General features: G+C 33.4%; 1 protein-coding gene across 3 annotated transcripts in view; it reads left to right on the top strand.

Moving 5' to 3' along the window:
- Nucleotides 1-3,461: 3,461 nt before the first annotated feature.
- The window catches only part of LOC143252342 (uncharacterized), a 41,043-nt gene continuing 26,439 nt past the window's right edge, over nucleotides 3,462-18,065 (top strand). For all 3 annotated transcript variants that reach the window (XR_013028942.1, XM_076504333.1, XM_076504328.1), the window contains exon 1: nucleotides 3,462-3,613. Coding sequence is in view for 2 of the 3 variants with exons in the window: in XM_076504333.1 (XP_076360448.1) it covers nucleotides 3,559-3,613 (55 nt within the window). In the remaining variant the exon portion in view is untranslated. The remainder of the gene's footprint in view (nucleotides 3,614-18,065) is intronic.

Below are 18,065 nucleotides of genomic sequence, written 5' to 3'. Positions count from 1 at the left end.
CAAGTTTTGTTTTTTACTGCAATATGGAATCGCACAGGAATTTTGAAAAACAAACAACCTAAATGAGAGAGTTCTCTTAAACTTAATTCCATCTTCTTAATTCAGTTGAAATTTTGTACGTCCCTCACTTTTCGCCATAAAAAAAAAAAATCCGGTGTTTTCACAACGTGCGCATTAGTTGCAAACTACAACTCGTACATATTTTAGTTTATTAATTGGAAATTGTCACCTGAAAGATTTCAGATTTTGCTGTTGAATATCGTTTCTCGAGTTTGCCATCCCTACGTGGATTTCTGCAACTATATTTCAGCAAGTGTTTTTATCACTAGACTATTAACATAGTAGATTTCCATGTACAGATGACGGTGGTGATTCTTTCTACTGTTTTTTGCTCTTAACTGTGATCGTGAGTGCATATTCAGTATTTATTAGCACTGCATATAACACTATTTCATATAGTTATTACTATTTTTAAAGGGCCCGGCATGGCCAAGCGTGTTAAGGCGTGCGACTCCTAATCTGAGGGTCGCGGGTTCGCATCCCCGTCGCGACAAACATGCTCGCCCTTTCAGCCGTGGGGCCGTTATAATGTGATGGTAAATCCGTCTATTCGTTGGTAAAAGAGTAGCCCAAGAGTTGGCGGTGGGTGGTAATGACTAGCTGCCTTCCCTCTAGTCTTACACTGCTAAATTAGGGACGGCTAGCGCAGATAACCCTCCGAGTAGCTTTGTGTGAAATTCAAAACAACTCTTTTTAAATAGTTGAGGTAGCAGCTGTAAATATTATCTATAACGGACGACTTACGTTAAGTGTTTCAATGCTGTCTATTTTGCATGCATTATTTCTTTCGTCTTTTCTATCAAATAGTGTGCACAACAGGCTGTTGAGCAACATACACATATGTCATGCAGACTTAATGTAATAAAGTAAGCATATTACTGGGTGTGTTTACACTGCATTAATTTGCGTCGTATTATCTTAAAAGAAACATTATTCCTTTGAGATGAGATTACTGTGTTGCTGCTCATCTTTTGTTACATTACACTGTGACTTTGAGGGAAGCCGGTCATTAAATCTATAATGATACAATCATTGCCTTCAAGATGATCATTTGAGAACACCTTTTAATTGTGTTTGTTGTTGTTTCATATTACTACACGTATTTATTTTTGTTTTACATTTCTTACTTATTTTGGCTCAATTAAAATTGATAAATACAGCAGACATGAAGTTAAAATACGGGTTAGCATGAGAAAATAATGTATACACTATTTCCAGTTTTGTTCGTTTATGTTTTTCAAAGTCTCTAGTTATGGGCTTGAAAATATAATATTTGCATTTTGATTCAACTTATTTGCGTACTTTTTTGACGATCTCTATTCTACTCTATTAAATGAAAAAACAAACAAACAAACTAATCTTGTACATATCGTATTGAACAACGACGTCTGTTAAAGATCATCTATCGATCTGTAAATTTTAGTAAAATGGGATTTAGGTGCATTATCACATTTTTAAAATCGTAACAGGGGAGAGAGCTAAGATTTTAAGTGTGTGTGATTTAATAAGTTTAGGTCCAAGAACATTGCTACACACAGGAACACTTATATAAATGCTTGTTTTTACGAGAAATGATATTAGTATTAAGATTTTTATCAACATAAAAGCAATGTAAGATTTTGTTGTTGATACTCAAGCAAAAAAGAAGCCACAAGAGCTAAATTAGAGCACACATGTAATTCGAAAACTAGATTAACATAAGGTTTCAGTCTACATCATTATAATTCTTATTGTACCTGGTTGAAAATTTAACTGAACAAATAAATACAATACAATCCAGAGAATTTTAAAATAATTTCGAGTACGGAAATATATGTGTATGTTTCCTGACTGTTATTGTTACAGATAGTTGAGTAAGTTATATGAAAACCATTTCTAATATACAAATCAATTAGTCACGTGATAATCACAGTCGCAGTGGAACGGAATGTATTACCACAACATTTTGGCGTTGTTAGACTTTAATAGATAGTGTTCTACTGTTTGACGGATTATACAACAGTTACTTCTGACGCAAAATATTCATGCATTTTATGTATGGGTCAACGTGGTTCCAAGGACCATTCTAAAATATTCTTCGAACAAGTCGTATTCCAGTTGTGATAGCAGTGTTCTCAACTCACAAAATATATATGCCATTTTGAAAACTTCTTAGTTTAATAAAAAAATCTTCACATTTCTATAAATTAAGAATCCCAAGGTTTATCTTATTTATTTGTTTGTCTTATCACAAAGCCACACTGAGTTATCTGTCTTGGGAAATTGAACTTTGGATTTTATCGTTGTAAGTTTGTATAATTATTGATGACCTACTGGGAGATACGATCTAAAGAAATAATATTTGCTTATATATATATATATATATATATGATGCACCTTAGAACTTGAATTAATTCTTGTTTGAATATACATTGCACAGCTTTCGAACCGTTTAATTAAAACTTAGTGAATATTTCAATGAAAGGTTAAAGAAAGAACTTAAAATAGCTCCAGGAATGAACAGGAATCATTGCGAATCAATTAATATTAATAGTACAAAATATGCATATATATATATATAATATCCTTTTACACATATATAGAAAAGCGAAATTGTGTTTGTCTGCCTGCTAACTCCTCGTACACTGTTTGACTAATCATCTCCAACCTTGGCATGGTGAATCTCATCAAAATCTGTTAATATTTGTCAGAAGAAAGAGCAACAGCCAATGTAGTACGTCAAGAAACTTTAATTTAGATTGTGTGGTTTTTGTTTTGAAAATCAAAGGCTAAATAACAAATTAAAATCTTATAAAAATTGAATTCTTTTAAATAAATGTTTTTAAAAGTAGTTTCATTATGTTCTTAAATATGTATTTCAAGTAATTTGGACACCTGTGTATGAAACAGGTAATTCATCTAGTAAATACCTTCTTTTAAGTAAGGTTGTTAATAAAGGAACTTCTGCAAATTTTAAAAAGATGATTTCTAGAATTTAATTCTTTCCATAAAACTAAATGAAATAGCTGGTTCCTTTCAACTTCTCGTAAATGTGATGTGATGTTTGATATGTTTAGAAGAACGACTATCTGATCAAAGAAATTTACTGTTTTACATTTATCTGGTTGCATATACAGAGAAAAAATTATCTGTATATATGTATATATATATATATGCATACATCAGAAAGACTTATTTAATACCGAACAAAGCCTAATTGCACTTCTACAGGAATTAGTTACTGTAACTCGTGAGAATTAAAATAGTATTCAGTGTTACAAAGTCATAACTACAGCTTTAACAGGAAACCATTCATTAAACCACTGACTGTCTGTTAGTAGAATAAAGTCTCTCCCATCGTCACCTAGTGATAAAAGTGAGCTACCCCAACCAAATCCATAAACCACGTGTCTCTAGTAGGAATTACAGTGGCTGAGCCATAGGTGCTCGTAAGGTTCTCTCGTAGGTTCCTATAACTCTCAGTCTCGCTTGTGCTCCCACGTGGAAACGTATACATCAATGATACTGGAGATATTGTCCCTCTCTCACGTGTTAGTCGCATTATCAGCTGGAGGTAAGTTTTCGATTAATGTATTGTATATTATACTATCAAGAAAACTGAGATCATAAAGTAAAACTAAAACATTGGTGTTCATGTTGGTAAATGTGAGGAAGCAAAAGAATGCTTTTTTTATCAGTTACAAACTTTCTTAATAAACAGTATGTGGTGAAATTAATTAAATCGGTGATTTCTGTTTTAGAAGTTATTATTGGTATTAATTTTTATTCACATCGATAATAAGAAAACAACAACACATTACTATTTCGGGAATTTTCAAAATAAACATTTTAATATGACAAACATCGATAACGTTAACTGGATGAGAGTTCAAGTGTTTGCTCGAGTTTTTCAATTGGCATAACAATTTAAAGCTTTCATTCTTGCTAAAATTTACGAGTAAAATAACTTAATTCTAACCAGATATGAATAATTTTATTTAAAACATATATTGTCCTATAGTTCATGTGTTTTCTTTATATTTAGAGCAACTTTTTTAACTTTTGACATGAAAAAGCTGCATTTGAAATGACAACTTTGTATTACGTTTCAAACAGTTTCACTTATACTAAACTACTAAATGTACTCATGCCTGGCAAAGCACTTATTTGCTTGACTTCACGAGGTTGGCGGGACGGCGTGTATAACTCTCCAAGCAGAATATGGGCGATTAGCTGAAGTACCCATGCTAAGCGTTGTATTAAACTTTGCTTTCGTTTGGTATTGGCCCCACGTATAAACAATCGAAATAGCTCACAAAGTTAAACCGTTTTTGTTTTTTCTGATTACTTAGCCGTGTTAATAAGATCTTTAGAAAGTAATCGACTTTATTTATTACTGTTAATTTAAAACAAATTATTTTTTATTTGTTTTATACTGAGAATGATAACAATTTTTAAAACTTTTTATATTACTTCTTTTTTGTTTATCATTTTCTGAGCAAAATGTTATCGATTCCCGATATATGCAAACATATAAAAATTGGAAATCAATCGCGTTATATTTGCATAAGTTATACGACTAAAAAACGATTCATGTCAGCCGTTTTTTTATCTGCCTAGAAACTTATCTTATTGCTTAATCAGTAAATTTCAGATAAATTAAAAGGGTAAGAACAAAAACAGTAAAGAAATGTTGTATTTCGTGCTGTGAAACAATTACACAACGAAGAATATTCGTCAGGTAAGAAATTACTTTAACATAACATTTTCGTTCTTTTTTTATGCTGCGCTTTTTCTCTATATAACTGTTTTTATATCGATGAATTTATGTTAGTGTTCATCCATATTGTTAAATTTCTTAACTCTCTGTACACCATGATAATACACATATATTTTTGTAGCCAGTGAACGATTAGAGTAACTGTTAAACACCTCACATCCAAGAAATAACAGTTTGTATATTTGTCTATCCAGCTATCTCTCTGCCTATTGATGTCTTTCTATCCGTCCACTTCTAAGTTTACATGGAATTAGCTCACTGTCTGCTTGTCCTTCTTTAAAACGCTTGAGTTAAATGTCAGAAAATTATTACTTTCTGACTATCTGATCATCTGTTCTTTCTAGCTGAAAGAAAGAAAAAAGTAACTGACTAGCACCAAGGACATTTCCATAGACCTGGGAGATTCGGGGTGGTAAATCACACTGCCCCTCGCTAATGCCTATTCTTTAATCGTTACAAGTTTGTAAAAGACACGCACTCGTTTGCCAAACGAGGCTTAACTTTACCAACCTTATCCGGACTTTAAATAGACGCGATTTATGTTTTACAGTAAGATTGTGACCGCCTTAACTTTACCAACATTATAAGGGTTCTAAGCCCACGTAATTTGTGTTTTTATAAAAGTATAATCCTCTTAACTTTACTAACTTTATTCAGGATCAACCAGGCAAATTTTACGTTTTACTAAGAGTGGAACCGCTTTCATGGCTCCTTCCAGTTCTACACAGATTGTTTCAAGAATATCGTAATTCTAGTTGTTAGTAAACTGTATTTCATTGCATTTCCTTAGAAAATTGACCAAACTTTGAGACCTTTTTAACAGAACTACTCTCATTCCCGGAAACTCTACTCCTTATAGCAGTATGCCATAGATAATAAACAAGACCCTGACTATTTTAGCAGCACCTTAAAGATATTTTATAGACTATACTTTTAGTAACATACTGAGAAATGCCTCGAGGTTATAATGCTTCCTTTTTGGAAAAAAAAAGTTTGATTTGGTTTTTGCACAAAGCTGCACTCGGGCTATCTTGCGCTAGCCATCCGTAATTTAAAATTTAAAGACAAGAGGGAAGGCAGCTAATCATCACTACCCACTGTTAGCTCTTGGCTTATTTTTTTACCAAGGAATAGTGGGATCGAGAGTTACATTGTAACGCTCCAGCGGTTGAAAGGACGAGCATGTCTGGTAGGACGAGGATTCAAATCCACGACTCTCAGGTTGCAAGTAGAACGCCCTAATTACCTGACCATGCTCGGCTTGTTCGGAAAAGGAGGGATAAACCTTTTCAGAATAATTGTTTTAACTAACACTAAGACCTAATAGGATTATTTCGGAAATGCCAAAAAAAATTGTTTTATCTTCTTATTTACCCCGAATTCAAACTGTTTCATAGAAATTGTGACATAACAAAGTAAGAACTTATTCTATGTTATCAAAACAATCATTTGATTGTTGTAAAATATTTTACTCTATAACCACCAATGGTGATAAAAAAACAAACATACTGTGAAATTAGTTACGTATAGCGATTTACAAAGTGACAGAATTTCACCTAAAGCAGTACTAGTAGCTAATAGAAGAAAAGTTAAGTAGTCCTTATAGATTCGCACTTGCTTTTTAATGACGGAATCTTACACAAGTAGCCAAAAACTGTAAACTATGTGAAATATGGTTTATCTTTCTTCATCACGAAAACTTGGAGATGCCTGATAATTGAACTTGCATGGTTATTTGCGAGATCCTTGCATATTTTCAAATTTCCCCATGAAAGACGACAAAAGAAGGATCTAAACAATGAGAACTGCAGCATTATTACTGTTCTTAATACTAGTTGGAAAATAATACGATAATGGATGTTGGATGACACATGTACTTGTTATCTGTGTAATCATACACCTTATCAGAAATATTATTCGATGTGCCTAGTAGTGGAACAATTCTTATTTTATCACGACAGGATAGCAGCAAGCTTTCTTACAACGCCATACCTTTAATAAATGCAGATAGGAAAGAAACAAGATAGGTTTAGGTAGATATAGATAGACAGATAGATAAATGGGTGGACAGATAGGCAAATAGGTAAACAAACAGATAGATAAATAACTGAATGAATGGAAAGCTAGATAGACATATAACTAAATTGATGAACAGATAGACAGAATGAGAGACAGGCAGAAAGATAGCTAGATAGAAAAAAGAGAGTATTGGAGCCATGTTGAACATAAAAAATAACGATACGAGAGAAGGATCCGTGTCAAAAAATAGAAAAGGAACAAAGTTAATAAAAAGAATGATTATAAAAATCCTGTTCTATTACCTACAATGGATATATTCAACCCCGTATCGTTTCTAACTATATATAAAAGAAGTCAAAGTATAACTTCACTTCAACGTCTAATACAATTTTCCTAACTTTCAGACATGCTGCATGACTACAATAACACGTGGGGTTCTGAGTCTAGAACACTAACACATCAAATACGGCTTAGGACAGATATTTCTCGTTCATAGTATATCTGCCTCAGTATACATTCAATAGAAAGTTTTCTTGAATAGAACTCGATAAGGTCGTTCACAGATCTCTATATTACAATGCAAGGTTTAACAATAACGGTATTTCCTGCAAAAGATTTTCAGCTGAATAGGAAGTTAATATCAAAGGCTTTTTCGACCTAAACCAAAGCTTTTATAGAAATGAAATCGTCACAGCGAGAGTCAAGTGCAGGAAACGAATGCAGGTGGTCTTTGAAATGTATTCTTTGGCGACTGCTATAAAGAAAGAATAAGCGATAATTCTATCAAATATGAAAATATTTCATCAAAATAAATGTCATATTAAATTTAAGAAATGGTTCTGATTACAAACGCACTGCACTTCTCTAATCATGTTATTTTGTACGCATCCACGTGCCTCAGTATCGTTATGTTGACGCATGGTTTATCTATCCTCTGCACATTATTAAATCCTACACCTTGAAACCAATTTCCTAAAGAAATAGCTTTTTACCAGCTTACTATCATGTTGGAAGCTACTTAATTTAGCCTTCCATAACTTACTGCGTCTTGTTAGACCCATTACAAATGGGTATTATTCTTCTTTTTAACTTCTAGTTCTCTATAACCCACGTTCACTAATAAGCAAAATTTCGCGGTATTAAATTTTGTCCACAGTCCATGAGTCCGGCACGACGAAACATATTTAAAATAAGTTGTATACACAATAGATCACCCTTACTCGCAGCCAAGAACAGAGACAGAATCACAAACATCAAAGCAATAGGGAAAAAAAAACTATCATAAAAAATCAGACCCGCAGCCAGGAACAGAGACACAATGACATAATCACAGTTTGTTTGTTTGTTTTTGAATTTCTCACAAAGCTACACGAGAGCAATCTGCACTAGCTGTCTCTAATTAAGCAGTGTACGGCTAGAGAGAAGTTATGTAGCCATCATTACCAACCGCCAACTCTTGCGCTACTCTTTTACCAACGAATAATGGGAGTGACCGTAAGATTATAACGCCTCCACGGACGAGCATGTTTGGTGCGACCCTCAGATTAAGAGTCGAGCTCCCTAACCACATGGCCATGTCAGGCCGTAGTATCACAGTAACAGGGAAATAACCATCATAACAATGATTTAGGTTCACGAATTCTTCAAAAACCAGAGTTTTACAGGATTTCCTTGATAAGAGTTATTTTTCAAAGTAGTTTCAAGAAAGGCTGAGTTGTTCATCCTAAGTAAATATATATTAGTTGGATCATTTTTCAATAATGCATTGTTAACTAAACTCCTTATTTTCAAAGTACAAACTAAACAACTTATTAGAACAATAGCTATATACATCATTAACAAATGGCAACCACTACAAACAAATCAGTCCATTTTAACTTAAACACCTTATGTACTTAAAGCTCTTTAGTTGTCATATGTTATAAATCAGATTACAGTTATCCTTTAATTTAGTCTGACTCCATAGCTTGTATTTTAAAATCAACATAATTTATATTATCCTGATTTTATACATATATCTTCCTACTACTATGGTTTAGACTTACTGACACTGTCTTGATATCTCTTTAATATTTTACGTTCTAGTGCTATGGAGTTCCTTAGATTGATATTTAGTATTTGGTATTTACAATTTGGGTGACAAACCACAGAGCCAAAAATAAGAACATAACAATCCAGATTTAAGAACTATTGAACAGATAGAAAGTAGTCAATTAGTAGCACTTACATGCGGCTTCCTAACCGAATATGACTCTGATTGCAACGATTATTACGTCTCCATAACTGAAAATGCGGGACGTGTTTAGCGATATACTTTTGCTATATAATAATAATCCAGCAAGTTAACCAGGCCTTAATGTATCCTTAGATAAAAGATACCATTATTTCTAGTATTATAAATCACTACCTGTAAATTTAACTGTAATTCGTTGTAATTTTAAATACACGATTAATTAAGTTTACTTGTGTGTCAAGAATATATTTACCTTAACTTCTTATATTCCATATATAATTCTCACAAACCGTCAGAAAAAACAGTCGTGATAAGAATACGTTAAACCACAGCAAGAGAATTGAAGACTGAAGAAAACAAACGCGTTGAACCACCGAAGTTAAAGTGGTTACATATTATAATTTATCTTGGACAAGTGTTCGAGTTACTCTCTTACGTGTTACGATTTCAAATAGCTCGAAACTGAGTTAAATTTTGATTTTGATTTAGAAGTTCGTTAAATGTCGAGATGTATCACTTTTATGATGTTTGCCAAAAAGATTGATACACACAGTTTTCTCTCTTAATACAAATACATTTTCATATTATAACAATAATACAATTTATAATAACGGTTATTACAAATAATGATTTATATACAAAAGTTTTACAAACTAACAAACAATATCGAGTATTCTATTTGGTCTGGAACTGAATATTTTATTGACAATTTACGATAAGTGAATTAATTCTGAGTTGATATAGGTAGACTTCACTTAACAGGAAGTTAGAGAGCTCTTCGCTGATCACACGTGAGATTTTCACATATAAAGTTATACAACGTCTTCATATAAATACTAACGTCCGAAGCTAATCCGCTGAAGTTAAATGGTTTGTAAAATTCGAAATCTTTAAACATTCCTGGTCAAATATCTGTAGTTTCCAGGTTAATAAGCGTTAATCTCAGTTATAGCTTCCGAGGTTTACAGTGTATCAGCTGCAGCAAACCAACAATATAAACTGTCTCTTCGCGTTTTATTGATCACCTTTTATAAGCTCAAAAGGAGAGCTTATAGAAATTTCAGTTAAGGCAACAATACTGGCAGTATTTACACACACACATAGTACGCTGTTGTTGAGAATATTCTATAACTTTAGTGGATAAGATCGTTGTAAATTAAAAATTGAACTCGATTAGAAATAGTTAGTTGTGAATGTATGAATTGAATAAATTATGGATGCTTCGTTTACACTATAATCTTTTATTATTCTTGCAAAAACTATTGTACCAGATCTTTAAAAGTATCTCTGAGAAACCATTGATTACAAATCTATTTAAGACCTGTCGCAAAGAAGTGACTGGTAATAAATTATAGAAGCACTTCAGAGACATTAATTCATGTTTGTGGAAACAGAGACCAAGACCCTTCCATATCGTTCTTGTTTAATATCTAAATCTTGGACTTTAAACATTCACAATTGGCACAGTTCAGTTTTATCTTTTAAAAGATCCAGTTGGTTAGAAATACCAAGATCGGCAGTTTTCGAACAACTGTCAGTCAGTGTGTTTGAGATTCGTCTGAAGAAATGAGCTTGAAAAATATTATAGGTCTTATATACTCTGAGACAAATCACAGTGAACTCGAAACCAAGTGCTTTTGAAAAAAAATAGAATCTTTGAACATTATGTAAAAACTCTTTGTGTTCTTCTAAATCTTTTTATTTATGAGAATAATCTGATCGCTCACTCTTTAATTAATTTTTCCAAAAGCAAAAATAAGTCTAACATTTTTCTACTTTTACTTTTTTTGAAATTGTAGAATCATTTTTATTTGAAATTATATATATATATACAACTAGCAACAGATGCTAAATACTTGACTGGTTTGGAGTGTTATGGGTTTAAACAACTACAGAACTTACTATCATTGTTTTTCACTTTTGTGAATTAAGTAAGTTAACTAATAAAACGAAATATTCTTAACACCTTTTGGACACTATGTTCTAATTCTTAACACCTTTTGGACACTATGTTCTATGTATCTTCCTCCAAGGTTATACATTTTATAGATGGACGGAAATTGGTATAAGTATTTATTTTTATCTTGCGTTATTTAAATATCATTATATTTGAATAAAACATATGTTATGCAGTAAATGTACAAAAGAACCAGTTTATTTGTTTACGTGTATTGTTTACATGTCAAAGGTATTGTATGTTACAATTTATTTGTTTATGTGTGTCAATCATATATTAAAGGTATGGTATGTTATTCTAAAGATACATCAAGCATAATGATTTTCAGAAAAGTTGTATAGACGAAGACAGAAAAAGACAACGGTGTTGATTATTTGTTTTCGTATCTATTCGGATGCTAGTATTCTTAGCACATATTTCTAATGTGTTATATAATTTAGTGTATATTACAAATACTTTCAATAGGTTTTACATCAAAACCTTCTACAAACTGAATCCTAGCGTATTTATCACTCCCATCAAAGGATTTTACCTTTTACCATCACAACTGTAGTAAACCGTGCAAACCCATATCTAAAGGGTAGTTATAAATAGCTAATGTTGCATTGTTCATTATTGTGGTCCGTCTCAGGCACGCACCTATTACCTCAACGTATGTTCAAGAAAAATATTTCGCTCTGCCTTCAGGGTGTTTGTGGAATAATTGTCACACTATACCAAATACAACTAAACATGCTACATGACGGATTTAAAGAAATCACGATGTCTGCCACCACACTCATGTGCTTCCTGCTGGAAAAACAACAACAAATTAATAGTGCCTGAAACGAGCAGCCACCTACTGGAACAAGAGTAATCTAGAGATATTATAACGGTAAAATTAGGATAAAATAACGCAGTTATTCGGTTGTGCAGCTAGAACAGAATAACTAACTAAAACGTGCAAACTAAGATAATTTTCAAGAAAAGGGGTTAAGTTGTACAAGTAACCTTCAGTGAATCCTCGTTAATCCGGATCATTTTTCATGTAGACAAATCTTCACAACAGGAAAATTAATCAGTAATCTGTATAATCGCATTCTTAATCATAACAGATATTTTTTTATAACAAACACGCATTACCTAGGAATATATGATTCAATAATTCGTATATGACTTCACAAAAGTCAAGTGGGACAGTTTTCCTTTGAACAATCTTCAAAGTAAGAATGAACATATAAATTATAACAGACATTGACCATCCGATTAGAAAGTACATAAACTGTGCTGAAAATGACGATTCACAAATTCTTGATGTTTGCGAAGCTTTATAAATGGCTAATTTTTCGTAGTCCACTGTTACCATGGGTATTCAAGTATATCAATATTTTCCTGCAGCCTGGAGAGAAATAAACTTTAGAGATGTCAGAAATCATTAATGAGATTGCTTCTGGAATTAATACTTTAATCTCGAGTATTCCTTATGTTATGCCAGCTGATCAGCGACTTAATATTAATTCAGAAAAGTCGCTATTTAAGAACTGTCAGATGAAGACACAGGTTATACCGTGTCTCTTCAAGAGCAGTAGTGATGTTGTCAGTTAATTAGCAACCCATCAACGACTCAGCAGAACCAACTGTTCAAGAACTTCAGATGAAGATATCATTTCTATCGTGTCCCTTCAATACTGTGATAACGGTGAATCTGTTGTTGAAAATGATTGGTCATTCAAACTAATCAGCCTGAATAAAGCTTGACTCATCCTTCAAGACGTCGTCACATGATTCGAACATGATGATGAATGATATAAAGTGTTATTATCTTAAAGCTGTTGAAGTGTTTCAGAAGAAGATTCAGTTCCAAAGTAGATTATCTTTGCATTCTTCTAAGAATGATATGATTTATCAAATGTTTGATCACTAATAAATACTTTGTATTTTATGAGTAAGGAACTGGTGTGGAAAAAATGATAATGTATGTAAAGATAATGCCATAATATGCCACTTTGATTGTGCAAGTTATATGATTATCGATGATGCATAAAATAATAAACTGATAACTTTGTTGTACACGTTTTTTTAACATTTGCCTATCCTTACATTTATTAATCAATAACTCATGCTATTAGGAGTATTATTTGTATTCAGAAATGACTTACTGAACTATCTGAATGCTGTATGTCTGTGAACTTACAACGCTCGAAACTGGGTTTCGATACCCATGGTTGGCAGAGCATAAATAACTCATTGTGTAACTTTGTGCTTAATTTCAGAAATAAAACAAACAAATGCGTACGAATTACTTTATTACAAATGTGTTAATATAAAGAAGTTTTACTTCTATGCTCATGTTTGAAAAACAGGTTCTAGAGATTATATGGTAAGTGTGTTTTGCAAGTTTTTATTTCTGTTTATGAGTTAGCCTTCATAAAGGCTGATTATTATGAATTTAATTTCAATAACGACATGTATAGTGGTACTGGTACTTCCAACCAGAACGACTTTTATTCGACGTACATGTTAAATGTCAAGTTCAAAGACTTTTCAAGTTTAAAAAAACAAACAAACTATTTCTAGCTTGGAATCCTCCATCACTCTTTACTGAATAGTGGGAATGACTTCCACAGTTATAATGCCCGTATAACAGAGAGTGCTAAGCGTGTTTAGCAGCATGCATCGCGGCTCGGGCTTTGGACTTAAGGGTATTCAGCTTAACATGCTATCCACTGATCACGCACGGTACAAAGCAAAGTGAAAATGTACTTTTACTAACATCATGCCATCCTAAATAAATGAACCTCAACTACAGTTTTAGGTTTATTTTTCTAAATTAAATGAGAAATGCCTTATTCTTAAGTTAACTTTTAGACAGGCCAGGTGGTTAGGACGCTCAACTCGTAATTTGAGAGTCGCGATTTCGAATCCCCGTCACACCAAATATGTTCACCCTTTCAACCATGGAAACGTTATAATGTGACGGTCAATTCTACTAATAGTTTTTAAAAGAGCAGCCTAAAAGTTGGCAATGGATGGTGATGACTAGCTGCCCTCTCTCTAGTTTTACACTGTTAAATTAGGGAGGCTAGCGCAGATAGCTCTCGTGTAGTTTTGCGCAAAATTAAAAAAAGAAATTGAAGGTACCAACAGTAATGAAGCTAAGACTCTGTCCCATAAGTTACTGTAAAACTCTTTCAGTTGAAAAAATGCTTTGTTTCTGATAGTTTCTCCTGCCTAAATTTAACTCTAAAACAAAACAAAAATACTTTAATTACGCAGAGTTTATGCTAGTTCATTTATGTGACGAATTACTGAACTACTTTTAACTTTATGTGTTTGTTTCCAGGGGCAACGCTTTCAGAGTTTTTGCTACTCTTCAGATCTCAAACTTATTTTATTTCCACATTTGTTATTAATCCAATAATTCATGTTCCAGTATAGTTATTATGCATTAGTAGACGTCTTATATATATACACATCCCAGAAAAAGGTGATAAGTTAGTTATAGGTTGGAAAACAGCAGCTGTCAATAGTAAATATATATATTTAGGTCTTATCATGTACAAGCTTGAAAGAAATGAATGAAGTGTTACTGAGAGATCTACAAGAAGCCTAATATAGTTTCCTCGTAGCACATGATGCATAAAAGCGGCCTCTTTCATCATGTCATCTAATTATAAACATTTTTGTCTATTTCTCCTTACCTTTCACATTTATACTAAAATATATTTTTGTTGTTTTTCCCAAATATCTAAAATATGTAAAACTTGCCTGTTAAAATAAAGCATAACGAACTAGATTTAACACTTCCCAAGAGTTTTTCTTTAACTGGTTAACCCGAGTAATTCTTTTGTAAAGTATACCGTTGTAGTAATATCCAAAAACGTAAAAGTCTTGATGTAAATTGAATAAAATATAGTTTCGTTTTAATTTCGCGCAAAGCTGCATAAGGGTTATTTGCGCTAACCATTCTTATTTTATCACTGATAGACCAAAGAGAAGGCAACCAGTCAGAATCACCCAACACCAACTCTTGGAATACTCTTTGACCATCACATTATTTTTCGACGGCTGAAAGAGCTAGCATGTTAGACGATAAGGATTCGAACCCGCAGATCGCAAGTCAAGAGCCCTAACCATAAAGAAATTTCAGGCTTTATAGTTTCGTAAAACACAACTTTGAAAAGTTGACAGTTTCGTTCGTCCACTCAGTTGTTAAGCATATTAAAAAATGTAACAGTGTTTAGCTACTTAGAAGTAATCTGTTAAAAAATTATTATCTATAGAATATTTTCAGTTAAAATATTTAAGTACTTTGAATACAAAAATGTAAGTATTGAAGAAAGTTGACATTAGAAAACAAGTAATATTCACAGACTATATATTTCAAAAGGGTAGCAAATAAATTTTAGATCTACTAAAATATTCATTAAAAATAACTGTTTTTCCTTTCCTGCTACTCTCATCTTAGTGGCCCGGCATGATCAGGTGGTTAAGGCACTCGACTCGTAATCCGAGCGTTGCGGGTTCAAATCCCAGTCACACAAAACATGTTCACCCTTTCAGCCGTGGGGATGTTGTAACGTGACAGTCAATCCTACTATTCGTTGGTAAAAGAGTATCCCAAAAGTTAGCAGTGGGTGGTGATGACTAGCTGCCTTTTCTGTAGTCTAACTCTTCTAAATTAGAGACGGATAGCGCAGATAGCCCTCGAGTAGCTTTGGGCGAAATTCAAAAAAAACAAACAACTCCTCTAGTTGTTTGTACATTATCCAGATATCTAGGATCATTGAAGTAGCAGCTTCCTGAAGCTACTGATTGAGTTACGTTGAACTGGGTACCAAGAATTACGCTTTAAATTTCTCGGTAACCAACTCAAAGCTACATTATCACTTTTACTGTACGTTGATAACGTAGTAGGCCAACATTTTGTTAGAATTTGAATATTCAACACGAGCTCTGACGTACTTCCTGTTTAACACTTAACGTATAATACTAACAAAAGAACAAAATAAAATATTGCTCAACTCAATAATCATACGCTTATGAATTACAGAACAGATATGTTGTTTGGTTTGATTCATTTGGAATTTCGCGCAAAGCTACACGAGGACTATTTGCGTTAGCCGTCTCTAATTTAGCAGTGTAAGACTAGAGGTAAGGCAGCTAGTCATCACAATCCACCGCAAACTCTTGGGCTACTCTTTTACCAACGAATAGTGGAATTAACCGTAACATTATAACGCCCCAAGGCTGAAAAGGTGAGCATGTTTGGTGCGACGGGAATGCGAACCCGCGACCCTCAGATTACGAGTCGCACGTCTTAACCCACCTAGCCATGCCGGTCCAATAATACATTTGATAACCACCATGGATAATAAATAGTTCGTCGTTTGAAAAATTCAGGGTAATAAACTTTATTCCATTTATCATTCCTCCTGTTTGTTTGTTTGTTTTTTTTACTCCGGTGGGCTCAGTGATCAGTTTCAGGATTTGTAATGATAAAATTCCATCCCTGCTGTTGGAACGCCACAGATAGTCAGTGATTAACAACAAAAAACTGATGATAGTTCTTGAATATTACTACTGCCTCTTTACCCCTATCACATTTATCAACTTAAATTCACCCGTTTTATCTGTGAGAATATGCTTTTCCTCAAGTGCCATACAACAACAGTAGATCGTACCAACTGTATAGCTATATGTATGTATGAAAGGGTGTGTAAGCTACGGTGACCCTAGCCGCTGATCGATCCCAGGCAAAACACAAAGTGCTGGACCCCGCATATTATTCAGCAATTAAAAAAACAGTGACCTAAATTAAACACTAGAACGATGGGGTATATACACTAATGTATTCACCTTATCACCATTAAGCCTGGCTTTGTGGCTTACGTTTCTCAGAACACTTCTTAAGACTCTATTTATAAGGTGTTTATTATTGTTGTTGGAATCATTTTGTAAGTTTACGGGAAACCGGTTGAATAAGTAATGAGTTTTGATAAATTTATTTATATCTTTCAGTATAATAAATAACTTTCGGTATATCTGTTAATCCCCGCCATTGGCATAGAAGTATGTCTACGGACTTATCACGCTACAAATCGGGTTTCGATACCCATAGCGGGCAGAGCGCAAGTAGCCCTCATTATGTAGTTCAGTGCTTAGTTACAGACAAACTGAGGCTCGGCATGGCCGGGTGATTACGACGCTCGACTAGTAATTCGAGGGTCGTGAGTTCGAATTCAGCCATTGGGGCGTTATAATGTAGGTTAATCCTGCTATTCATTGGTAAAAGAGTAGCTTAAGAGTAGGCGGTGGGATGTGATGACTAGCTGCCTTCCCTCTAGTCTTACACTGCCAAATTAGGGAAGGCTAGGGCAGATAGCCCTTGTGTAGCTTTGTGCGAAATTTAGAAACAAAGAAACTAATAAACTGTTAAAACGTTTAATAGTTCATCTTTACTACTAATTAATACAATTTATAATTAGCAGTATCACTGCGTCTAAAAAGTTGCTATGTATACTATTAGCTTTTCTTCCGATCATCAATCAAACGATTTGAGGCCTAAAAAAGGTATTTTTTTAAGTAACAAATATTCCGTAGAGAAATATATTCTTTATTGGAAAAATTAATTTTCTGTAAAAGCGCGTGCACTGATAATGTTATTGATGGGATAATGAATAATTCTCCTCCTTCGGTCTTGTTTGAAAAACGTTTTTAGAGTTCTATAAATAATTAACGCAAATTAGTTCAGAGATCCATTCGGCTCGCTTCAAAAAGCGTTTTATTTGGATTTCGTGAACACCACATCTGGTAAACGCCCTTAAGACTTCAAAGCTACGAGGTACAAACATGTTTTAACACAAGTAAAGCTACGTATGCGGTAGATGATATATAATAAAAGAGTCATTGTTCTGTGAATATTCATCATGTCAAAACTCGTCTTTAATTATGACCCGTTTCAAGATCTCTGCTCCTTTGTTTCTACTCGCCTAAGTTCCACCTTTATCTGTCTCTTTTAATTAGTAATCTATTCCTTATTATTGTTTTATTCATTT

Source organism: Tachypleus tridentatus, chromosome 1, assembly GCF_004210375.1.
Source record: "Tachypleus tridentatus isolate NWPU-2018 chromosome 1, ASM421037v1, whole genome shotgun sequence".
Classification (NCBI taxonomy): domain Eukaryota; kingdom Metazoa; phylum Arthropoda; class Merostomata; order Xiphosura; family Limulidae; genus Tachypleus; species Tachypleus tridentatus.
This window is presented reverse-complemented; position numbering and strand designations above follow the sequence as displayed.